At 40.0% G+C, this 26,204-nt stretch overlaps 1 protein-coding gene across 1 annotated transcript; it reads right to left on the bottom strand.

Moving 5' to 3' along the window:
- Positions 1 to 1,689: 1,689 nt before the first annotated feature.
- Positions 1,690 to 10,041, bottom strand: LOC308090875 (keratin, type II cytoskeletal cochleal-like; the record flags this gene model as incomplete). Its single annotated transcript, XM_080436148.1, has 12 exons — positions 1,690 to 1,800; positions 2,263 to 2,319; positions 2,436 to 2,512; positions 3,102 to 3,137; positions 3,309 to 3,349; positions 4,249 to 4,469; positions 5,576 to 5,701; positions 5,976 to 6,140; positions 6,705 to 6,800; positions 7,483 to 7,543; positions 8,148 to 8,359; positions 9,787 to 10,041. 12 exons carry the CDS (start codon positions 10,039 to 10,041, stop codon positions 1,690 to 1,692), a joined length of 1,458 nt encoding a protein of 485 aa, XP_080292274.1.
- Between the last annotated feature and the right edge of the window lie 16,163 nt (positions 10,042 to 26,204).

Below are 26,204 nucleotides of genomic sequence, written 5' to 3' on the forward strand. Positions count from 1 at the left end.
TTTTACTTAAGTAAAAAAGAGAAAATAGTACTTTTTCCGCCACTGCTCGTCTGTGATTACTCGGGCGGGGGGATCAATATGGATACCACGGTGATTTTAGCAATAAATAAGGTGGCTATTTTCAAATAGCCGTAGCCTAGTTGCTTCTTTTGGGCTTGTTTTCATAGACCTGGTTGCTTATTTCTCACGCAGAATATGGCAACACTGCTGAGCTGTTATAATGCCATAGCATGGGAGGACGAGACCGCCGTTCAGAGTATGGAATGTCTCCCCATTGGCTTAAAAGACAGCCAATGATCGAAAACATGTCGAAAACATGGCGTATAGGTGTTGAATAGTGCTCTGTTTGTTCCTAGACCAGCAGCCGCTCTTCGAGCTAGCTGGTAAAAAAAGTGTGTCTGTGCCCCCAAAATGATGGAATTGCAGGCCTATGTAGGATCTGGACACTGGTGACACACACTGTCTTCAGTAGAAGGCCTCACGATGTACATAAGTACATTCCAGCCAGAGTAGAACACTGTGACAGGTACAATTAATGACTGACTCAGGCTCACTTACAAACATCTGGAGTTCATCTAAAAACCCTCCCATACCATTGCTTATGTTACACACACACACACACACACACACACACACACACACACACACACACACACACACACACACACACACACACACACACACACACACACACACACAAGAGATGTACTGTAGCACACACACCTAGCTCTGTGCACAGCCAACACACACAAAGGCAACGTATGCAAGTGCATAGACACACATGTGAAGTCTAGATATAAATACTGTGAGGACAAAGAAACCTGGCTCTTGCTCTTGCTCCGGCCCCTTCCACCGACCACATGTAGCAGCAAGGCCTCCTGTATCTCTGTGCTGTTTTATACAATAAACCAACTTAAGGAACTTGTAGGCTACTTGTCTGGACCTTCCAACTATGTTTCACACTTAATTGTACAATATACTACAACTGCTTTGGTGTGTTTGGTATGGGATGGAGTGGAGAGAACGAAGGTGGCAAAACAAAGTCACAGGCATGTTGTATTTCTGAGATAGAAGTTTTATTACATGACCAGTATAGTTCTCCAGACCATCGTTATATTGCACAGTACTCACAACAGCATAATACAGCATGAAGGGGCCATTATTTTGATAATATTCAGCTTGTCAAAACATGTAAGGCCAATGATGATCATCAGCATGTTGTGCATCACGTGCACACGCTAGTCTGTTAGGCTAATACAGTGAATGGAAAGACAGTAAGGCTGTATGTACCTAGCAGTATATGAAGACATTATTTCACTTAATGACAATGAATGTAAAACAACAAAGCAATGGTGGGAAAGTACTCGCATTTCTTACTTAAAGGGATATTTCACTTAAAACTTAAAAACAACTTAAAAACTGTCTGGGGGGCTCACAAAAGCCTGAGTAGACGATACAATGACCCAATTTATTTTTTAAGTGAAGTATCCTTTTAAGTAAAAGTATCAATACTGCAATGTACATAAGTACATTGCAGTAAGTGAATACACAGGTACGTTTGTCTCAGTGGTTTAGTATACTTTGCGTAGGCCATTACACTCGTATGACGGGATACGAGCGCGATACAGTAACAGGCTCTGTTAATAATAACCATGATACTTCATGTTATTATTCATACTGTACTGTGTGTTATTCTTTAGTGTCAGGGCTAGTCTTGGTCTCGTTCTCCGGGGTGTCGGTGACCGTGATCGTGATGTCAACATCAGGAGCTCTACTCTCTTGGCAACGCAGGACGGGGGCCTGCAGGAAAGAACGCAGTTTAACTCATTGGTTCTCAAAGGGGGGGGGGGGGGGGTCGCCAGCTAAATGTGTTAATATAGCTTTTAGTGGTGGAAGAAATACTCAGATATTTTAGTAGCAAGATCTACAAGCTCATATACAAGCAGATCTACAAGCTCACAACCCATCGCCATGCGACGCGTTGTGAGATGGTAGATCGGCTATTTTCAAACAGCCTATGTATAAAATAGGGCTGAAGTGGTTAATGTACGTTTTATAATGTAATAATTTATATTTTAGTACTTTAGTACTAAAACCTCGTACATTTTGATACCAATACTTTTGTACTTTTACTCAAGTAAATTTGGAGTATTTCTATATTGCAGTATTGATACTTTTACTTGAGTAAGATATCTGAGTACGTCTAATGGTATGAGTGACACGGCAAACATAGTGGAAGCCCCACAGTGGTAAAATACGTACCTGATGGAGTGTCAGGGTCAGGACTGCTTGTGGGGACCTTCTCAGAAGGCACACGGCCTATAGGGGAGAGAGAAAGAGAAAGTACAGTACTTGAGTAAATTGACTTAGTTACTTTCCACCACTGTACTCAACCGATACAAAAACCCAAACAGCCAAACAGTGACACAACAAACACAGTCGAAGCCCCTAAAATACGTACCACATGATGGATAGAAAAGCCAAGGCTGTTCCTCACAGCAGGGCGCAGGGTCTAGAGAGGAAAGAGTCCAAACTGTTACTTTTCAGGAAATGGGGAAAAAGAATTCCTCCAATGGATCCAATGTAGTTATTATTTAGTCACAAGCTCTTCTTAATACTTTTCATTGGTTCAACATTTACAAAACCCACACATGCTTAAAGGGATAGTTCACCCAAAACATTACTTTTTTCCTATCGATTAGTCACCCCATGGAGACTTGAATTCATGGATTATTTATTTTTTTGTCGCATTCCTAAGCCAATAATTTGATGACTGGCAGCGGTTCCGGTAGGAGACACAAAGAGTCTCCTTTGTGTCTCCGGAACCGCTGCCTACCGGTCCGTTGGTCATCAAATGATTGGCTTAGGAATGCGACAAAAACTAAAAGATATCCATGAATTCAAGTCTCCATGAGGTGACTAATCGATAGAAAATAAGTCATTTTGGGGGTGAACTATCCCTTTAACCATTTTCACAAAATAGCAGATCTACAAGCGTCACATAGATTGTAGATCGGCGATTTTTGCTACTTTTGTGTGACACTGTAGTTAGTGTGACAAAGTAAGGCATTAATTTACAAGAAAAGTTGTTAAATACGTACCTTTAGGATGCGTGCATGGAGGTTCATAATACTGGCCTGGAGGAAAGAGAGCAGTTAAAAAACACAATTTAGACTAGTAGATGCGTGCTGGTGTCACCATGCACTGAAAATAACAGATCTGCAAGCTCACAACGCTTTTGAGTGTCTTATAAGCTTCAAACACAATTGAGTGTGTGCTGTGTGCACCTGAAGGTGTAAAATGCTTACCGTTGCTGTTGCTAATGCTGATGATAGACTGATGTCCAATCCTGTGAGTGACAGAGGTTACACACTGTTAGATTTCACAACCAGCAATATTAAAAAAGGTCAATGGTGCATTTATATTGCGCCTTTATACGAAGCACTTTGCAATGTGGATTACATTCACCCATTCACACACCGACGACGAAGGAAACCATGCAAGGCACCAGCCTGCTCATAGGGAGCAGTTTAGGGGTTCCGTGTCTTGCTCAAGAACACCTTTGCTCTACCTCCTGAGCTACTGCCGCCCAAATGGTTCAAATGTGACCAAAATGTCAGCTACTGTTGGTTAAAATAGAGCCTTGTTGTCAATAGTCTTATAGCCAGGCGATCGGATCTCTCCACCCCAGAAACCCCAGGCTGGCTATATGTGATACTATGTTGTCACACACGTACACAATGTTTTATCATAAGCCTAACATCTCCCGGGGCAGATGGGGGGATTCCCGTTTGGTGTGAGCGGTCGGTATATGGTCTTCCTACGCAGGAGAACTGGGTTTTGAGTACATGTTTTCAACTTCTTCGTTTACTGCATCGGCTGTCACAACATGGCGGCCCCCATCCATTGAGTTCAGTGGACAGGTGGCGCCATCTTGTGAGGTTCGCCGTTATTACTTCCGATGGTGTGACGTCACGTCGCCCACCACCCCCATGTGATACGATTTTTATCTCTGGGACTTCAATCTAAACTGTAAAACCCTCCGTGGTAATTTAACTCTGAAACTGAACAAAATGGAGCCAAACGGACTCGTAAGAGCACTCTCAGAGTTACAGATCCTTAAGGGTTTCTTTTTTTGGTTCCTAACTATCAATCATTTAAATGGGGCAACCCCCATGGGACCCCACGTTGAGAAACAGTGGTCCATTGAACATTGTTAACCATTTAAATCCCAGGCCAGGCATTCACCTCCCCTCCTCTCCCTCCAGGAGTTTCCCGTAGGTGGCGATCTCTATGTCCAGGGCCAGCTTGGCGTTCATCAAGTCCTGGTAGATTTTCATCTGTTTGGCCATGTTGTGCCTGTCTTTCTGCAGACCCTTCTGAAGGGCCTCGATGTGTTCCTGGACGTCCTTCACCGCTTTCTTGCCGTGCTTCTCTGCATCCAAGATCTTGTCGCCCACCCTGTTACACTGAGGACATTGGAGATGCAGCGGTGCAACGGTTAATCGAAAGAATCAATTTAATCGATTATAAAAGAAATATAAATAATCGATAATTGAATTCAAATAATCTATTAATAATCAATCCCTAGTTGGATTAAAGGATTGTTGGGAAATGTACTTGTTTCTAAGTTGCCAGCGGTGGAAAAGGTACTCAAATGTTTTACTTAGTACAAGTACCAATACTGCAATATCGAAATACTCTGTTACAAGGAAAAGTCTAGAATTCAAAATGTACTTGAGTAAAAGTACAAAAGTATTGCATCAAAATGTACTTAAAGTACCAAAAGTAAAAGTACTAAAATATTTGAAAATGGCAGATCTACAAGCTCACAATGCGTCGCATCGCAACGCATTGTGAGCTATATTTTCAAATAGCCTATGTATAAAATAAGACTATAGTGGTTAATGTATGTTTTATAATATAATAATTTATATTTCAAAAGTAACTAGTAACTAAAGTTTTCAAATAATTGTAGTCGAGTAAAAGTACAATATTTGCCTCTGAGATGTAGTGGAGTAGAAGTAAAAGTATTGGAAATTGGAAATACTCAAGTAAAGTACAAATACTTCAAAATTGTACTTAAGTACAGTACTTAAGTAAATGTACCTAGTTACTTTCCACCACTGTCCTGTACTCAAGACATAACAATGAAGAACCTTGAACCCTTGACACCGTGACGACGTGTGACATAAAAAACAAACACAGACTAAAGGGCCATTCACACCATGACACCAAGCACTATAACTATAACTATAAAGATATCTATTTTTAAATAGTTCCAACAACCCAAACAAAGACAATGGTGAACAAAATAGATTATAGTTATAGTTCAGTTGTTCAGATACCAATACGGAAAAGCTGCCGATACTCCCTAAAATGCTGATATCGGTATTGAGAAGGAAAAAAATGGTATCGATAACGATCTCTAGTTATAGTTACAGTGCTTGGTGGGAAAGGCCCTTAACCGTATGCATATACTGTATGATTTGATCACATCCCTGTCACTACTCCCATGTTAATGTAACATCATCAACACAAGCATCATTCAGTGGCAGTGGTGTACGGTACTCACCTGGTCCTCCACATATTTGATATCCTTCGTCTTACGCATGATCTGGTATTTGATCTCCTCGATCTCCCTCGTGGTTTCACTCAGTTGACCGACGGTCTTGACGGTCGTGGAGGTAATCTGGTCAAACTGGTGCGGGCAGGGGATTGAGTAGAGGAAGTAGAGGAAGTTTAGTTGGTTACTATTAGTCTACACACACCTGAGGTTTGTGTCACCCCCCCCCCCCACCTCCTCGGGCTAAAGCCTTATTTATATTTTGTCGTAAGACGGTATCCTGTGTAGAAAAATTGCCGAGCTTGTAGATCGGATATTTTGGGTGCGGGACAGGGTAAAAATCAGGCATAATAGTAAAGTACTCCAGTAAATGTACTTAGTTACTGTCCACCATTGCTCTTCTCCTCACCTTGACCTGGTACCATCTCTCGACTTCCGTGCGGCTACGTGCGGCGATCTCCTCGTACTGGACCTTGACTTCGGACACGATCTGGTCGATGTTCAGACCACGGGAGTTGTCCATCTGGACGACCACGGACAGGCCCTTCAGGTGCTCCTTCAGCTCACACAGTTCCTGTGGCAAAACCAACAACGTTGTGAGCAGTGGTGGGAAAGGTACTCAAATGGTTTACTTAAGTAAAAGTATCAATGCTGCAATGTAGAAGTAGCCTACTCTGTTACGAAGTGAAAGTCCGGAATTCAAAATTGACTTGAGTAAAAGTACAAAAGCATTGGTATCCAATGTACTTAAAGTGCCAAAAGTATAAGTACTAAAATGTTAGAAAATAGCAGATCTACAAGCTCACAACGCGTTGCAATGCGACGCGTTGTGAGCTTGTAGATCGTCTATTTTCAAATAGCCTATATGTATAAAATAGGGCTAAAGTGGTTAATGTATGTTTTATAATGTAATAATTTATATCTGCAAAGTAACTAGTAACTCCGTTTTTCAAATAATTGTAGTGGAGTAAAAGTACAATATTTGCCTCTGAGATGTAGTGGAGTAGAAGTTAAAGTATAGACAATTGGAAATACTCCAGTAAAGTAAAAGTAGGCCTACCTCAAAACTGTACTTAAGTACAGTACTTGAATACATAGTTACTTTACGCCACTGGTGAATTGTGTAAAGATGCTTTACCATGTCATAGAGTGTCCTGAAGATATTGATATCCTCCACCAGACTAGTGACCTTCACCTCCCGTTTCACCTGGTCCATATAGTCCTTATCCACTTTCTAGAAGAAGACACCATTTCATCAGATGAATATGTGTTACATCAGGGGTGGGCAACTTTGATGATGGAGAGGGCCACTATATTTCCACACTCACTCCAGAGGGCCACACTGCATATACTGTATTCAAAAATAGCAGATCTACAAGCTCAAAACGCGTCTCAGTGCGACACGTTTTGAGCTTGTAGATCTGCTGTTTTTGCAATTTTTTAAATTGGAATCCTGTTTTTTTTTGTTGCTATTTTTGAATTGGAATCCTGAAAAGTAACATTTTTATTTAATTTCAAATGCATTTAGTTATACTTATGTTAACGTTATGAACTTAAATACAAATACATTGGACATGAAAAAGACAATAGAATATTATTACTAGTCATTAAGCTACTAATATAGACTGAAATAATTAAAGTGGGTCATGTTTCTCAAAGTGGGACCCCTGGGGGTCCCACTTTGAGAAACAATGGGTTAATAAACATTGCAAACGACACACAGTAAAATCCTCAGTTTTAATTTGAACCCAGAGAATGTAAAAATGTATGCAAATCAATAGATCTTGTTTTTTACACTATGCAGATATTTGAATCTTTGCTCTCAATGAAAATTGTCTGCTTGTTGAGGTTAAGAAAGTGGTTTTGCTGTTATATAACTAATGCACTTTCCAGTACTGTATAACAATGATTTGTACCTTTTTAAGAGCGAGGAACTCTTCCTCTTTTTTTTGCCTCTTGATGATCTCCTCCTTATACCTGAAACCAGACACAGGAAAACAAAAACACACCTGTTAGTGTCATATTTACTGTACTTACATTTATGTGACTAAGAATAATGTTACAAACATACAATTCTGTATATATGTATTTCAAAGCGAACATTTTAACTCAAATCTTTGCTTCTGGGGGATTCTACAAATGTCTTAACAGTTTTTTGAAAAAAACGTATGTTTTGGAATCCACCCTGGAAGATGGCAGGTTTCTGAACCGTTCACACTTCACAGCCCTCCTGAGGGCAGAGGGAGTAAAACACAAATGGTACCAAGTATATGAAGATAAGCAGTGGTGGAAAAAGTACTCAAATGTTTTACTTAAGTAAAGTGTCATTCAAAATGTACTTAAAGTACCAAAAGTAAAAGTACTCATTATGCAGGGTTTTCACAAGTTTTCAAAAATCCTTTGAAGATAGCAGATCTACACACTCACAATGCGTCCGAAATAATATATAGGGCTGAAGTGGTTACTGTATGGTTTGTAATAACAATCTAAAGCTACAAAGTAACTAGTAACTAAAGTATTCAAATAATTGCAGTGGAGTAAAAGTACAATATTCAGCTCTGAGATGTAGTGGAGTAATTACTTTTTCTCGTAGTCTTTCACACTCTCGGCAATGCTGAGGCTCTCCAGGTCCAGCCTGCTCTTGTGCTCCCTGACCATGTCCAGCTTGCTGTTCAGGGTGGAGATGTAGACCTTCTTGGTGGGCCCGATGTCGGACGAGGCAGTGGTCAGCTCCTGCAGCAGCTTCCATTTGGTCTCCAGCTCCTTGTTCCTCTGCTCCTCGGCAGGAAAATCCTGGATAAAAACACAAACAAACAAACAAACAAACAAACAAACAGTGGTGGAAAAAGTTACTCAAATGTTTTACTTAAGTGAAAGTATCAATACTGCCAGGTGGAAGTATACTCTGTTACAAGTGAAAGCCCGGAATTCAAAATTTACTTGAGCGAAAGTACAAAAGTATTGGTATCAAAATGTACTTAAAGTACCAAAATGTTTGAAAATAGCATATCTACAAGCTCATATCTACAAGCTCACAACGCGTTGCGGTGCGACGCCGATCGGCTATTTTCAAAAAGCCTATGTATAAAATAGAAAACGTTTTCAAAGAATTGTAGTGAGTAAAAGTGCCTCTGAGATGTAGTGGAGTAGAAGTAAAAGTACAATTGGAAACACACAAGTAAAGTAAAAAATACCTCAAAATTGTATAATATAATAAAAGTACAGTACTTGAGTAAATGTACGTAGTTACTTTACACCACTGCAAACCAACAAACCGTTAACAGGTGTTTGATACTAAACTGCACTAAGGGCGGTTTCAGACTGGGTTCGTTTGAATCAAACCGTTCCGAGTACGCTTGGCTGGCCAGCATTCACACTGGCCAAGATTCTAACGCACTCGAGACCATTTTCATTGAACAGTAATGGTAAATATGTGCCTCATGGGGGCGCTGTTGACTATGGGGCTTTGGGAGAGCGAATGTCATTCACAGAAGAAAAGTCACTCTAGAGTGAATAATAAAGTTTGACTGTGTTCCTGACGTTGTCTTGAGTTATAATAACAACAGATCAACAATACACAACCAAAGCAGTGTGTGCACTGGTCTTTGAAACCTCGAAACGTCGCCTGTTAATATGATATTGGCGTCACGGACGCATCCTTGTCCTTGGTGTGACGTCACGGACTAATCCTTGGTGTATTTATCCTTATAAATACGTTCGCCACACATGTGTTTTTTGTTTATTATTTTTCACGGCTCGCGCTACTCAAACACTAGCGGGATTATTATTTCTTGTCAACATTCAAGTAGAACTATGAGAAGGTATAACCCAGCTAAAATAATGTGTCATTATAAAACATATATAAATGATATATGATTAGCAGTCCACTTCCTTCTCTTGGAACGGATGGATTCACACTGCCGCGTTCCGTTCCCGACTCCGCAGCAATCGGACCCGAGACTACCTCCCAAGGTGGTTTCGGGTACGGTACGGTGATGCGTTACGGGGAACGGTTCGCTACGTTCACACTACCACAACATCTGCCATGTGGTCCGGGGTGCGCACCCGGGACCATAGTGTGAAAGCGCCCTTAATGTACATGTTTGATTCTGAATAACTGCAATGGATTGGATTGTCAGCGTAATTAAAAATAAATCGATGCACAAATCGACATTCAACTTTCTCAACTTGTGATAACATCGGTGGAACAGGCCTCTTACCTTAACAATTAATCCAAGAAATTTGCTGTTGAGGTCCCCGATGTGGTCCTTCTCTTCCTTGCGGAGAGTTTGTTGGGCTTCGTTGTCAAAGTCCAAGTTGAGCGGCGTCAGTAGGGTATGGTCGACCGATACAGGAGTGATGTGACAGGGTCCACAGCTGACCCTGGTCCTGTTCAAGGACCCCAGAGACATACTACTGAAACCGGCTGCCCTGTACAGGCCGCTGCCGCTGCGCTGGTTCCCCTTGGAACACATGGTTGGTTGGTTGGTGGTCGTGGTGTGTGGTGCTGCTGGAGAAGGAGTCCCTGTTGGTGTGGAGAGAGGATAGAGTGTAGGAGAGAGCTGTCCTTTTTTATACACACAACACAGGGTGTGGCATGATGGTGAAGGTACGGTATGTGGCCCACCAATGTGGAGGAACCAGTCGGTATGTCACATACCACCCATGGGTCAGCTGTCTGGCCCCCAGCAACCCATCGCTCTACAAACAGGTTGCATTGTTCCTGCCGCGGGCCAGAAGGAATTTAACCACAGGTGTTTCATCACTCTCTCTTACAGTAAAATCCTCAACATTAATTTAACTCTGATGGTACAAAATGTAACCAAAAGGATCCTTAGGGGTCTATTTGGTTACATTTGTACACTCTCTGAGTTATAAACGGATGAATTAAGTTAATGTGACGCACTCAAAATGTATGGTAACATTTATGTAATGTAAAGTGGGGTCCACGCGCATATGGTGGACTTTTTTTCCGCCACCTGGTTTTTATTATTCCTTGAAGTCTGTATTTTAAGATTCTGCCAGGTAACAGGCTGGAATAATGTCCCATGGGGTCATTTTAACCCTTTATTACACATTATCCTGAACCCAAACCAGAAAATGGAAAAAATAGAAAAGAGCGCAACCTTTGAAGGAAACAACCTACAGAGACAAATTATTTTCCCCCCCCCCCAATTTGGACCAAAGGAATTCAATAAAGTGGTTATTATTCAGATTCAAGCACATATTGACTCTATTACAGGACAAAAAAACGCGCAAAAAAAGAAAATGTTCAGATCACGTACGTATATAATTCTGTTTTTACTAAATACTTAGGTAGATTTTTCAACTGCATTTTCTCAATCCTTGAAGTGTGTATTTTAAGATTCTAACAAGTACCAGTCTGAAATAATGTCTTCAGACTTCAATAAAATGTGTATTATTAAGATTAAAGCATACCTTGGCTCTATTTCAATTTAGAAAAAAAACAAGCTAAAACTCTTCAGATTACATCTGTATTTGTCTTTTTACTAATACTTGATAGTGTGTTAAAGATTCTGCCTGAAATAAGGTCCTGTGTGTGTGTGTGTGTGTGTGTGTGTGTGTGTGTGTGTGTGTGTGTGTGTGTGTGTGTGTGTGTGTGTGTGTGTGTGTGTGTGTGTGTGTGTGTGTGTGTGTGTGTGTGTGTGTGTGTGTGTGTGTGTGTGTGTGTGTGTGTGTGTGAGCACTGCATTCCCAGTAGGCTATGAAGGCTTACTTTGTGACTCCTAGAATCTCCAAGAGAGAACTTTCAACTATATCAGGCTCTTTTCCTGTGGAACCATCTTCCATTTGGGGAACAACAGCACCATCATCATCCATCGTCTCTTCTATCATTAAAGCCAGTGCAGTGCCACGTTTGATTACCTCATTAACACCTGCCCGGTGAAACATGTTTACAATTTACAATTTAGCTGATGCTCTTAATCCAGAGCGATGTACAGTAATCAAGGTAAACACGAAGTAATACATCAAATGCATAGAAATAGTAATCTAGGATTAAAGGTTAAACCAAGAACCTATAATCAGTCAGTATAATATAAAAAAATCTATAATCTGGATATTGAAACTATACACACTATATGCCAGGTCTACAAATGAACCTGGCATCTGTCTACATAACATGCTATCTAATTTACATTTTAGCCTTTACATAAGCCTACAAGGTTATCAAGGCTAGGGCAAGTGATACGCTTGTTCAACAATTCTTATGAATGTGTAGTGTGGTGAAGTAAGTAAGTATGTACATTTGTATATTTGTATGGCACTTTTATGCACTCACAAAGTGCTTTACATACAACGGAAATAAAGACATAGCACGAAGCATTCAAATGATCAAAGACAACAACCAAAAAATCTAAGACATTCCACAAATGCTTGTTTAAACAATAGTGTTTTTAAGTGGTTCTTAAAAATGTCCACAGAGCCTGCATCTCTTAAGACCTGTGGAGGGGCATTCCATACCTTTTTGTTTTTGGGAGCAGTTAGGGGTTAAGTATCTTGCTCGGGGACACTTCGAACCTCAGGCTTCCCAGGCGGGCTCACTAACCATTCAACTATTGCCGCCCAACCTGATGGAAGGAATGACCAATAGACCCTGCAGCTAACCTTATGGTCCTGCTGGGCACGTTTGTAGCAGGTCAGTGAAGGGTCCTGGACATCACTATATGCTTCAAAGTGAGGCTCTACTTGCAGCACTGGTGGACCAAAGTACTCTACCCCAGTACTTGAGTCAAAGTACTCCTGGTGAACATTACTCAACTACCAATGAATGTTTCTCAGTCAAATTTGTTTCCAGTTATTTATGTGGAAATGGACTATTTTTTCCCCCTTTTTTTTATTTTTTTTGTTGTACATGGGGGCGGCAGTGGCTCAGGGGGCGGCAGTGGTTCAGGGGTAGAGTGGCCGGGTAGAGTGAACTGGAAAACCGCAAGGTTCCCAGTTCGATCCCGTGCTGGGGCGCTCCCCTAGAGTTAGTGTCGAAGTGTCCTTGAGCAAGACGCTGAACCCCTAATTGCTCCCGATGAGCAGGTTGGTGCCTTGCATGGTTTCCTCCGCCATCGGTGTATGAATGTGTGTGTGAATGGGTTAATGGCACAATCAATGTAAAGCGCTTCGGATAGAAGCGCTATATAAATGCACCATTTAACATTTACCATTTACATAGTGTTATTTTTTTTGCTGTTTTTTTTTGTAATGATATTTGAACTGTGGTGCCACTATATATGTCTATGAATTGAATACCAAGGCCCTCATTGGAAACAAGTCCGCAAGGACTTTTATGAACGGACCTGTTAGACAAAGTATTTTAAATGTAACTGTGCTGTTTTACATTTTTTGCCTAATAAAATATTCAATCAATCCATCAAAGAGCCATATAAAGTATTTGGTTTAAGGATTTTGGATAATTTGGATAAATTATGTTCCAATACTTGAATCCATAGAGGCAGATCTGAAACGATGGTGGACGCTTCCAATATCTGTTTTAGGCTGTGTAAATGTTCTAAAAATGAATGTCTTACCTAGACTAGACTTGGAGTGGTAAAGTTTCTAGAGTTCGCTTAAATGTATTGTATCTCCCTTTGGAGATGGGGGGGCTCGGGATTCCAAATATGAAATTTTATTATTGGGCAGCACAATTAAAGTCATTAAAACAATGGTTTAGTGAACCATGTGCATGGGTCAGAATAGAAAATTACAATATGTCACCGCTGGATTTGAACTATGCCTTGTACTGTGGGATGAACAATTTAAAGAAAATAACAAATAACCTGTGTAGTAGTAGAAGTAGTACATTTTTATTTCGGTTCATTTAAAAAAGCAAATATACATGCATACAGTAATGCTAGTGGCACCGAGAAGGTGTAGGCTGAAGCCGAGGCTTATTTTGCCTACCCTTTTTGAAACAAACTTAGGTTTAGAAAAAAGAAAAAGTAGTAACACTTTCAAATATGGTAGCTAAGCTGAAAACATCGGACAAATTGATAGAATAAAAAAATAAATCTAAGCAAACATTGTTTTAACAAAACTAAGACAAGCAAAAGACTTTTACATACACTATTCGAAGAGTAACAAAAGTTCCAAAAGTAACAAAAGTTTCAAAACAAAACGAAATATCAGTTTCAAACACTGGTATAACGAAACTGAAAGCATTGGGTAATTTAAAAGGATCCAAGCGAGAGACTGTCCATGAACAGAGAGAGGAAACAAGTCAGGTTGTTTCTATTAGAGCTGCCAAGTCTCACCCTTTGAGAGTGAGAGTCACGCAATTTAACCTCTTCTCAGAATCTTAAAATAAACACTTCAAGGATTGAGAAAATGCAGTTGAAAAATCCACCTTAAGTATTTAGTAAAAACAGAATTATATACGTACGTGATCTGAACATTTTCTTTTTTTGCGCGTTTTTTTGTCCTGTAATAGAGTCAATATGTGCTTGAATCTGAATAATAACCACTTTATTGAATTCCTTTGGTCCAAATTGTAGGGGGAAAAAATAATTTGTCTCTGTAGGTTGTTTCCTTCAAAGGTTGCTCTCTTTTCTATTTTTTCCATTTTCTGGTTTGGGTTCAGGATAATGTGTAATAAAGGGTTAAAATGACCCCATGGGACATTATTCCAGCCTGTTACCTGGCAGAATCTTAAAATACAGACTTCAAGGAATAATAAAAACCAGGTGGCGGAAAAAAAGTCCACCATATGCGCGTGGACCCCACTTTACATTACATAAATGTTACCATACATTTTGAGTGCGTCACATTAACTTAATTCATCCGTTTATAACTCAGAGAGTGTACAAATGTAACCAAATAGACCCCTAAGGATCCTTTTGGTTACATTTTGTACCATCAGAGTTAAATTAATGTTGAGGATTTTACTGTAAGAGAGACTGAGTGATGAAACACCTGTGGTTAAATTCCTTCTGGCCCGCGGCAGGAACAATGCAACCTGTTTGTAGAGCGATGGGTTGCTGGGGGCCAGACAGCTGACCCATGGGTGGTATGTGACATACCGACTGGTTCCTCCACATTGGTGGGCCACATACCGTACCTTCACCATCATGCCACACCCTGTGTTGTGTGCATAAAAAAGGACAGCTCTCTCCTACACTCTATCCTCTCTCCACACCAACAGGGACTCCTTCTCCAGCAGCACCACACACCACAACCACCAACCAACCAACCAACCATGTGTTCCAACGGGAACCAGCGCAGCGGCAGCGGCCTGTACAGGGCAGCCGGTTTCAGTAGTATGTCTCTGGGGTCCTTGAACAGGACCAGGGTCAGCTGTGGACCCTGTCACATCACTCCTGTATCGGTCGACCATACCCTACTGACGCCGCTCAACTTGGACTTTGACAACGAAGCCCAACAAACTCTCCGCAAGGAAGAGAAGGACCACATCGGGGACCTCAACAGCAAATTTCTTGGATTAATTGTTAAGGTAAGAGGCCTGTTCCACAGATGTTATCACAAGTTGAGAAAGTTGAATGTCGATTTGTGCATCGATTTATGGTCAAGTATTCTGAATAATTACGCTGACAATCCAATCCATTGCAGTTATTCAGGATCAAACATGTACATTTAGTGCAGTTTAGTATCAAACACCTGTTAACGGTTTGTTGGTTTGCAGTGGTGTAAAGTAACTACGTACATTTACTCAAGTACTGTACTTTTATTATATTATACAATTTTGAGGTATTTTTTGGGCGGTGAAACCGCCCCTATAAGTGAGATTTGGAAAAATGTACATTTCCCTGCGCTGTGATCTGGGCCCAGGAAATTTGTACAATTATCCTGCGCTGTGATTGGCCAATCACAGTCTATTCAGGACTGTGATTGGCCAGTGTCACATGACACATGTGCATAGCCCTATATAAGAAACCATAACTTGAAAAAAACCAAAAAGTTGTTTTTTTCAAGTTATGGTTTCGTCCATCATAAAGAGTGTTTCAATAAATGTATTTATCTTTTGTACATGATTGGTTGACTCCATTCAGTATTGTGATTAGCTAGCAAGACACCGCCCACTTCACACAGGGTGTGATTTTTACTTTACTCGTGTGTTTCCAATTGTACTTTTACTTCTACTCCACTACATCTCAGAGGCACTTTTACTCACTACAATTCTTTGAAAACGTTTTCTATTTTATACATAGGCTTTTTGAAAATAGCCGATCGGCGTCGCACCGCAACGCGTTGTGAGCTTGTAGATATGAGCTTGTAGATATGCTATTTTCAAACATTTTGGTACTTTAAGTACATTTTGATACCAATACTTTTGTACTTTCGCTCAAGTAAATTTTGAATTCCGGACTTTCACTTGTAACAGAGTACTTCCACCTAACAGTATTGATACTTTCACTTAAGTAAAACATTTGAGTAACTTTTTCCACCACTGTTTGTTTGTTTGTTTGTTTGTTTGTGTTTTTATCCAGGATTTTCCTGCCGAGGAGCAGAGGAACAAGGAGCTGGAGACCAAATGGAAGCTGCTGCAGGAGCTGACCACTGCCTCGTCCGACATCGGGCCCACCAAGAAGGTCTACATCTCCACCCTGAACAGCAAGCTGGACATGGTCAGGGAGCACAAGAGCAGGCTGGACCTGGAGAGCCTCAGCATTGCCAAGAGTGTGAAAGACTACGAGAAAAAGTAAGAAAGGGAGCACTTCACCCCATTTTCAACCGTATCTTCAGTGGTGTAAAGTAACTAAGTACATTTACTCAAGTACTGTGCTTAAGAAAAATGTTGAGCCAGTTTTACGTTTACTCCACTACATCTCAGAGCTGAATATTGTACTTTTACTCCACTGCAATTATTTTAATACTTTAGTTACTAGTTACTTTGTAGATTTAGATTGTTATTACAAACCATACAGTAACCACTTCAGCCCTATATATTATTTCGGCCATTTGAAAATAGCCGATCTATAAGCTCACAGTGGTTCACGAAGCGACGCATTGTGCGTGTGTAGATCTGCTATCTTCAAAGGATTTTTGAAAACTTGTGAAAACCCTGCATAATGAGTACTTTTACTTTTGGTACTTTAAGTACATTTTGAATGACACTTTTACTTAAGTAAAACATTTGAGTACTTTTTCCACCACTGCTTATCTTCATATACTTGGTACCATTTGTGTTTTACTCCCTCTGCCCTCAGGAGGGCTGTGAAGTGTGAACGGTTCAGAAACCTGCCATCTTCCAGGGTGGATTCCAAAACATACGTTTTTTTCAAAAAACTGTTAAGACATTTGTAGAATCCCCCAGAAGCAAAGATTTGAGTTAAAATGTTCGCTTTGAAATACATATACAGAATTGTATGTTTGTAACATTATTCTTAGTCACATAAATGTAAGTAAATATGACACTAACAGGTGTGTTTTTGTTTTCCTGTGTCTGGTTTCAGGTATAAGGAGGAGATCATCAAGAGGCAAAAAAAAGAGGAAGAGTTCCTCGCTCTTAAAAAGGTACAAATCATTGTTATACAGTACTGGAAAGTGCATTAGTTATATAACAGCAAAACCACTTTCTTAACCTCAACAAGCAGACAATTTTCATTGAGAGGGGGGCCCCAGCTAAATTTGTTAATGGAGCATCACAATCATTTTAACCACTTTAACCTTTAAAAATACAAGCTCACAGCACGTCACTTTGTGCCGTGCTGCGAGCTTGTACTGTACATCTGCTCTTTTGGGAAAAAGATTGGACTTATCTTGAAATTTTGAATAATTTTACATTTTCAAACATAAATCTTCTTGGGGGTCCTTGACATGAAAAAGATTGAGAACCACTGAGTCAATCAACTCACATAAAATGTGACGACTCCATCACAGCGAATAAGTGTGACATGATGTATATGTATGTAACACATACATGGGAAACTGGCGGCCCCCCCGACCTTCACTTAATGCAGCCTGCAGGTTTATATCGGAATACTGATAGATTATTGATTTCAGCTGTTACAATTCCAAACATGAAAACATGACCCACTTGTGTCTATATTAGAAGCTTAATGACTAGTAATAATATTCTATTGTCTTTTTCATGTCCAATGTATTTGTATTTAAGTTCATAACGTTAACATAAGTATAACTAAATGCATTTGAAATTAAATAAAAATGTTACTTTTCAGGATTACAATTAAAAAATAGCACAAAAAAATATCAGGATTAAAAAAAATAAATAGCAAAAACAGCAGATCTACAAGCTCAAAACGAGTCACGGTTTTGAGCTTGTAGATCTGCTATTTTTGCTATTTTTGAATACAGTATATGCAATGTGGCCCTCTGGAGTGAGTGTGGAAATATAGTGGCCCTCTCCATCATCAAAGTTGCCCACCCCTGATGTAACACATATTCATCTGATGAAATGGTGTCTTCTTCTAGAAAGTGGATAAGGACTATATGGACCAGGTGAAACGGGAGGTGAAGGTCACTAGTCTGGTGGAGGATATCAACATCTTCAGGACACTCTATGACATGGTAAAGCATCTTTACACAATTCACCAGTGGCGTAGAGTAACTAAGTACATGTATTCAAGTACTGTACTTAAGTACAGTTTTGAGGTACTTTTACTTTACTGGAGTATTTCCCAATTGTCTATACTTTAACTTCTACTCCACTACATCTCAGAGGCAAATATTGTACTTTTACTCCACTACAATTATTTGAAAAATTTAGTAACTAGTTACTTTGCAGATATAAATTATTAGATTATAAAACATACATTAACCACTTTAGCCCTATTTTATACATATACGCTATTTGAAAATAGACGATCTACAAGCTCAAAACGCGTCGCATCGCGACGCGCTGTGAGCTTGTAGATCTGCTATTTTCTAACATTTTAGTACTTATACTTTTGGCACTTTAAGTACATTGGATACCAATGCTTTTGTACTTTTATTCAAGTCAATTTTGAATTCCGGACTTTCACTTCGTAACAGAGTAGGCTACTTCTACATTGCAGCATTGATACTTTTACTTAAGTAAACCATTTGAGTACCTTTCCCACCACTACTCACAACGTTGTTGGTTTTGCCACAGGAACTGTGTGAGCTGAAGGAGCACCTGAAGGGCCTGTCCGTGGTCGTCCAGATGGACAACTCCCGCGGTCTGAACATCGACCAGATCGTGTCCGAAGTCAAGGTCCAGTACGAGGAGATCGCCACACGTAGCCGCACGGAAGTCGAGAGATGGTACCAGGTCAAGGTGAGGAGAAGAGCAATGGTGGACAGTAACTAAGTACATTTACTGGAGTACTTTACTATTATGCCTGATTTTTACCCTGTCCCGCACCCAAAATATCCGATCTACAAGCTCGGCAATTTTTCTACACAGGATACCGTCTTACGACAAAATATAAATAAGGCTTTAGCCCGAGGAGGTGGGGGGGGGGGGTCAGACAAACCTCAGGTGTGTGTAGACTAATAGTAACCAACTAAACTTCCTCTACTTCCTCTACTCAATCCCCTGCCCGCACCAGTTTGACCAGATTACCTCCACGACCGTCAAGACCGTCGGTCAACTGAGTGAAACCACGAGGGAGATCGAGGAGATCAAATATCAGATCATGCGTAAGACGAAGGATATCAAATATGTGGAGGACCAGGTGAGTACCGTACACGCCACTGAATGATGCTTGTGTTGATGATGTTACATTAACATGGGAGTAGTGACAGGGATGTGATCAAATCATACAGTATATGCATACGGTTAAGGGCCTTTCCCACCAAGCACTGTAACTATAACTAGAAATCGTTATCGATACCATTTTTTTCCTTCTCAATACCGATATCAGCATTTTAGGGAGTATCGGCAGCTTTTCCGTATTGGTATCTGAACAACTGAACTATAACTATAATCTATTTGGTTCACCATTGTCTTTGTTTGGGTTGTTGGAACTATTTAAAAATAGATATCTTTATAGTTATAGTTATAGTGCTTGGTGTCATGGTGTGAATGGCCCTTTAGTCTGTGTTTGTTTTTTATGTCACACGTCGTCACGGTGTCAAGGGTTCAAGGTTCTTCATTGTTATGTCTTGTGTACAGGACAGTGGTGGAAAGTAACTAGGTACATTTACTTAAGTACTGTACTTAAGTACAATTTTGAAGTATTTGTACTTTACTTGAGTATTTCCAATTTCCAATACTTTTACTTCTACTCCACTACATCTCAGAGGCAAATATTGTACTTTTACTCGACTACAATTATTTGAAAACTTTAGTTACTAGTTACTTTTGAAATATAAATTATTATATTATAAAACATACATTAACCACTTTAGTCTTATTTTATACATAGGCTATTTGAAAATAGCCGATCTACAAGCTCACAATGCGTTGTGATGCGACGCATTGTGAGCTTGTAGATCTGCCATTTTCAAATATTTTAGTACTTTTACTTTTGGTACTTTAAGTACATTTTGATGCAATACTTTTGTACTTTTACTCAAGTACATTTTGAATTCTAGACTTTTCCTTGTAACAGAGTATTTCGATATTGCAGTATTGGTACTTGTACTAAGTAAAACATTTGAGTACTTTTTCCACTTTTTCCGCTGGCAACTTAGAAACAAGTACATTTCCCAACAATCCTTTAATCCAACTAGGGATTGATTATTAATAGATTATTTGAATTCAATTATCGATTATTTATATTTCTTTTATAATCGATTAAATTGATTGTTTCGATTAACCGTTGCACCGCTGCATCTCCAATGTCCTCAGTGTAACAGGGTGGGCGACAAGATCTTGGATGCAGAGAAGCACGGCAAGAAAGCGGTGAAGGACGTCCAGGAACACATCGAGGCCCTTCAGAAGGGTCTGCAGAAAGACAGGCACAACATGGCCAAACAGATGAAAATCTACCAGGACTTGATGAACGCCAAGCTGGCCCTGGACATAGAGATCGCCACCTACGGGAAACTCCTGGAGGGAGAGGAGGGGAGGTGAATGCCTGGCCTGGGATTTAAATGGTTAACAATGTTCAATGGACCACTGGTTCTCAACGTGGGGTCCCATGGGGGGTGCCCCAGCTAAATGATTGATAGTTAGGAACCAAAAAAAGAAACCCTTAAGGATCTGTAACTCTGAGAGTGCGCTTACGAGTCCGTTTGGCTCCATTTTGTTCAGTTTCAGAGTTAAATTACCACGGAGGGTTTTACAGTTTAGATTGAAGTCCCAGAGATAAAAATCGTATCACATGGGGGTGGTGGGCGACGTGACGTCACACCATTGGAAGTAATAACGGCGAACCTCACAAGATGGCGCCACCTGTCCACTGAACTCAATGGATGGGGGCCGCCATGTTGTGACAGCCGATGCAGTAAACGAAGAAGTTGAAAACATGTACTCAAAACCCAGTTCTCCTGCGTAGGAAGACCATATACCGACCGCTCACACCAAACGCCCCGGGAGACGTTAGGCTTATGATCTTTAGGCAGTGCTACTCATTACACAAGCACCTGCTAAAACATTGTGTACGTGTGTGACAACATAGTATCACATATAGCCAGACTTCAAGAGATCTCCACCTGGGGTTTCTGGGGTGGAGAGATCCGATCGCCTGGCTATAAGACTATTGACAACAAGGCTCTATTTTAACCAACAGTAGCTGACATTTTGGTCACATTTGAACCATTTGGGCGGCAGTAGCTCAGGAGGTAGAGCAAAGGTGTTCTTGACTAAGACACGGAACCCCTAAACTGCTCCCTATGAGCAGGCTGGTGCCTTGCATGGTTTCCTTCGCCGTCGGTGTGAATGTAATGCACATTGCAAAGTGCTTCGTATAAAGGCGCAATATAAATGCACCATTGACCTTTTTTAATGCTGCTGGTTGTGAAATCTAACAGTGTGTAACCTCTGTCACTCACAGGATTGGACATCAGTCTATCATCAGCATTAGCAACAGCAACGGTAAGCATTTTACACCTTCAGGTGTACACAGCACACACTCAATTGTGTTCAAAGCTTAAGACACTCAAAGCAGTGTGAAGTGTTGTGAGCTTGTAGATCTGTTATTTTCAGTGCGTAGCACGCATCTATAGTCTAAATTGTGTTTTTTAACTGCTCTCTTTCCTCCAGGCCAGTATTATGAACCTCCATGCACGCATCCTAAAGGTACGTATTTAACAACTTTTCTTGTAAATTAATGCCTTACTTTGTCACACTAACTACAGTGTCACACAAAAGTAGCAAAAATCGCCGATCTACAATCCATGTGACGCTTGTAGATCTGCTATTTTTTAAGTGAATGTGAAAGTGGTTAAAGGGATAGTTCACCCCCAAAATGACTTATTTTCTATTGATTAGTCACCTCATGGAGACTTGAATTCATGGATATCTTTTAGTTTTTGTCGCATTCCTAAGCCAATCATTTGATGACCAACGGACCGGTAGGCAGCGGTTCCGAAGACACAAAGGAGACTCTTTGTGTCTCCTACGGGAAACGCTGCCGGTCATCAAATTATTGGCTTAGGAATGCGACAAAAAAAAAAATATCCATGAATTCAAGTCTCCATGGGGTGACTAATCGATAGGAAAAAAGTAATGTTTTGGGTGAACTATCCCTTTAAGCGTGTGTGGGTTTTGTAAATGTTGAACCAATGAAAAGTATTAAGAAGAGCTTGTGACTAAATAATAACTACATTGGATCCATTGGAGGAATTATTTTTCCCCATTTCCTGAAAAGTAACAGTTTGGACTCTTTCCTCTCTAGACCCTGCGCCCTGCTGTGAGGAACAGCCTTGGCTTTTCTATCCATCATGTGGTACGTATTTTAGGGGCTTCGACTGTGTTTGTTGTGTCACTGTTTGGCTGTTTGGGTTTTTGTATCGGTTGAGTACAGTGGTGGAAAGTAACTAAGTCAATTTACTCAAGTACTGTACTTTCTCTTTCTCTCTCCCCTATAGGCCGTGTGCCTTCTGAGAAGGTCCCCACAAGCAGTCCTGACCCTGACACTCCATCAGGTATGTATTTTACCACTGTGGGGCTTCCACTATGTTTGCCGTGTCACTCATACCATTAGATGTACTCAGATATCTTACTTAAGTAAAAGTATCAATACTGCAATATAGAAATACTCCAAATTTACTTGAGTAAAAGTACAAAAGTATTGGTATCAAAATGTACTTAAAGTACTAAAGTACTCAAATATACGAGGTTTTAGTACTAAAGTACTCCTCAAATATACTATATATAAAATAGGGCTTAAGTGGTTAATGTATGTTTTATAATATAATAATTGATAATTGCAAAGTAACTTGTAACTAAAGTTTTCAAATAATTGTAGGGGAGTAAAAGTATAAGTACTGAAAATTGGAAATACTCCATCCAGAGTAAAGTAAAAATATCTCAAAATTGTACTTACAGTACATGTATACTTAGTTACTTTACACCACTGCCATTAGACAGGGTTTCCTAAACAGTTTTCGATGTGGGAGCCAAAGTACGAAGATTTAATCAAACTCTTCTGTTCTACTGTTCCCTCCAGGCCCTCCCCCATCGGGCCCTCCCCCATCGGTGAAGGGGTCTGATGACCCAGAGGTCGACAAGGATTCAAGTACGTATTTTACACCTGTTGGGGTTCGACAACATTTCGTCACTGTCGTGGCAGAAACCTGTGTTTTTTCCCCCGTAAATTAAAGGTAGGGTAAGTGATATTTTTGGGTATAAAAAAAAAAAAAAAAGGTTAAAGTACTATATTCTGATAGTAATCATTGTTACAGAGCGTTTGTTCGGTCACAAGGGTCTCTCCAGCTCTTTAGTAAACAGAATATAGTACATTTTCAGGTAGGTGACAACATTTAAGCCAATCAGGAGAGCTTTATCTGTTTAATAAAGAGCTGGAGAGACATGGGAGACTCCTTTTACTGAACAAACACTCTATAGCAATGAGTACTATCAGAATATAGAGCTATTTAACACTTATTTTAACCAAAGTAAATCACTTACCCTACCTTTAACGCTCTTGTCATACTGTGTCACACAAAATCATTAAAAGTAGCAGATCCACAAGCTCGAAACACGGCTCGAAATGCGAAACTACGCGTTATGAGCTTGACAATCGACTACTTTTGCTGTTTTTTAAATATTGAATCCTGAAAAGTAACAGTTTTGGACATAATGTTTCCACCCGACAGAGACTATTTGCTGTGTTGACAGGACTTCCTAAACTTCAATGTGGGACCCAAAGTACATAGATTTAACCAAACCCGCTGCAATGTCCTCTTCATTTCTAAAATGTTCACACCTGTTCTGTCTGGCAGTGGGTTTGTGTGCCGGACCGGTTGCATAACTAGGTTGTGTAAACTAAAATGTCTACAGATGTACGTATCATGGCATGAAGTAACTACATTTACTCAAGTACTGTACTTATTTTTTTTATTTACTGGAGTATAGATTTTCAATACTTTTACTCCACTACATCTCAGAGGCAAATATTGTACTCTTACTCCACTGCAATTATTTGAAAACTTTAGTTACTAGTTACTTTGCAGATATAAATTACATTATAAAACATACATTAACCACTTCAGCCCTATTTTATACATAGGCTGTTTGAAAATAGCCGATCTACAAGCTCACAACGCGTTGCATGGCGACGTGGTGTGAGCTTGTAGATCTGCTTGTAGATCTGCTATTTTCAAACATTTTACTTTTGGGACTTTACGTATATTTTGATGACAATACTTTTTTCCTTTTCTCAAGTAACATTCTGAACATGCAGGCCTTTTACTTCTAACAGAGTATTTTTTATATTGTGGTATTGCTACTAAAATATCTGAGTATTTCTTCTATATTAACACATTTAGCTGGCGACCCCCTGTTACACCCCCCCCCCCCCCCTTTGAGAACCAATGGGTTAAACTGCGTTCTTTCCTGCAGGCCGCAGTCCTGCGTCGCCAAGCAGAGCTCCTGTTGTCATCACGGAAACCATCACGGTCACTAAAGAAGAACACACAGCACAGCACAGCACAGCTGCTGTGGTCATCACGGTCAGCAAATAAGGCTAGCCCTGACGCTAAAGAATAACACAGTACAGTATGAATAATAACATGAAGTATCATGGTTATTATTAACAGAGCCTGTTACTGTATCGCCCTCGTATCCCGTCATACGAGTGTAATGGCCTACGCAAAGCATACTAAACCACTGAGACAAACGTACCTGTGTATTCACTTATGTCTTATGCTTCATAATGGCATTTTGAATACTGACAAGCGTCAACTCGGTTGCACGATCGTTTAAAATATGTCCAATGTTTAAATACACGTCCAGATGTTGCTTTGTTGCAGTGGTGGAAAGTAGTACATTTACTCAAGTACTTTACTTAAGTACAAGAGTTTTTTTTTTACTTTACTGGAGTATTTCCAATTTTCAGTACTTCTACTCCACTACAGCTCAGACGCAAATGTTTACTACATACATTTTGATGCCAATACTTTTGTACTTTTACTCAAATACATGTTTAATTCCAGACTTTTACTTAGAACAGAGTATTTGTACATTGCAGTATTGATACTTTTACTTAAAAGGATACTTCACTTAAAAAAAAATTGGGTCATTGTATTCGTCTACTCAGGCTTTTGTGAGCCCCCCAGACAGTTTTTAAGTTGTAAGTGAAATATCCCTTTAAGTAAGAAATGCGAGTACTTTTCCCACCATTGCTTTGTTGTTTTACATTCATTGTCATTAAGTGAAATAATGTCTTCATATACTGCTAGGTACATACAGCCTTACTGTCTTTCCATTCACTGTATTAGCCTAACAGACTAGCGTGTGCGCGTGATGCACAACATGCTGATCATCATTGGCCTTACATGTTTTGACAAGCTGAATATTATAGAGTCAAAATGGCCCTTCATGCTGTATTATGCTGTTGTGAGTACTGTGCAATATATGATGGTCTGGAGAACTATACTGGTCATGTAATAAAACTTCTATCTCAGAAATACAACATGCCTGTGACTTTGTTTTGCCACCTTCATTCTCTCCACTCCATCCCATACCAAACACACCAAAGCAGGCCTGCAATTTTATAATTTTAGGCACAGACTTTTTTTTACCAGCTGGCTCGAAGAGCTGCTGCTGGTCTAGGAACAAACAGAGCACTATTCAACACCTATATGTAACCATTACAGAAATGTAACTTCAACTACGCCACCTTGGGAGTTTCGCCCAAAGAATCAATTAAAGTGCTAAAGTAACTATACTGAAGTGCAACACAGGTTTGTTTGTAAATGACTGGAGCAGAGACAAGATAATCAATAACATTTATTGTAAATGGCACAGGGTGATATCATAATGTTATACTTTAATTAGATAATCACAATTTAATCACAATGTAATGTTAAACGAGTAGAAGGCACTATAATAAAATATACAAGTGAAAGGCCACAGTCAGACTGTAGGGGGGAGGAGAGACGGAGGAGTTAGTACAGTGACACTTCAAACACTTCAAACACTAAAAAAACACTTACACACAACACTAGGTGGGTTAGGTGCACACAAACCACACACACGGCGTGCAGTGGATAGCAGAAGTTCTCCCCCACAGTGCGACTGCGGTCGCCTCCAACTAGTGGGGTACAAGAAATGGCAATTAGATATAATATATAAACA

The sequence above is a fragment of the Gymnoscopelus braueri genome (assembly GCF_963280865.1).
Source record: "Gymnoscopelus braueri genome assembly, chromosome: 8".
In the NCBI taxonomy this organism is placed as follows: Eukaryota; Metazoa; Chordata; class Actinopteri; order Myctophiformes; family Myctophidae; genus Gymnoscopelus; species Gymnoscopelus braueri.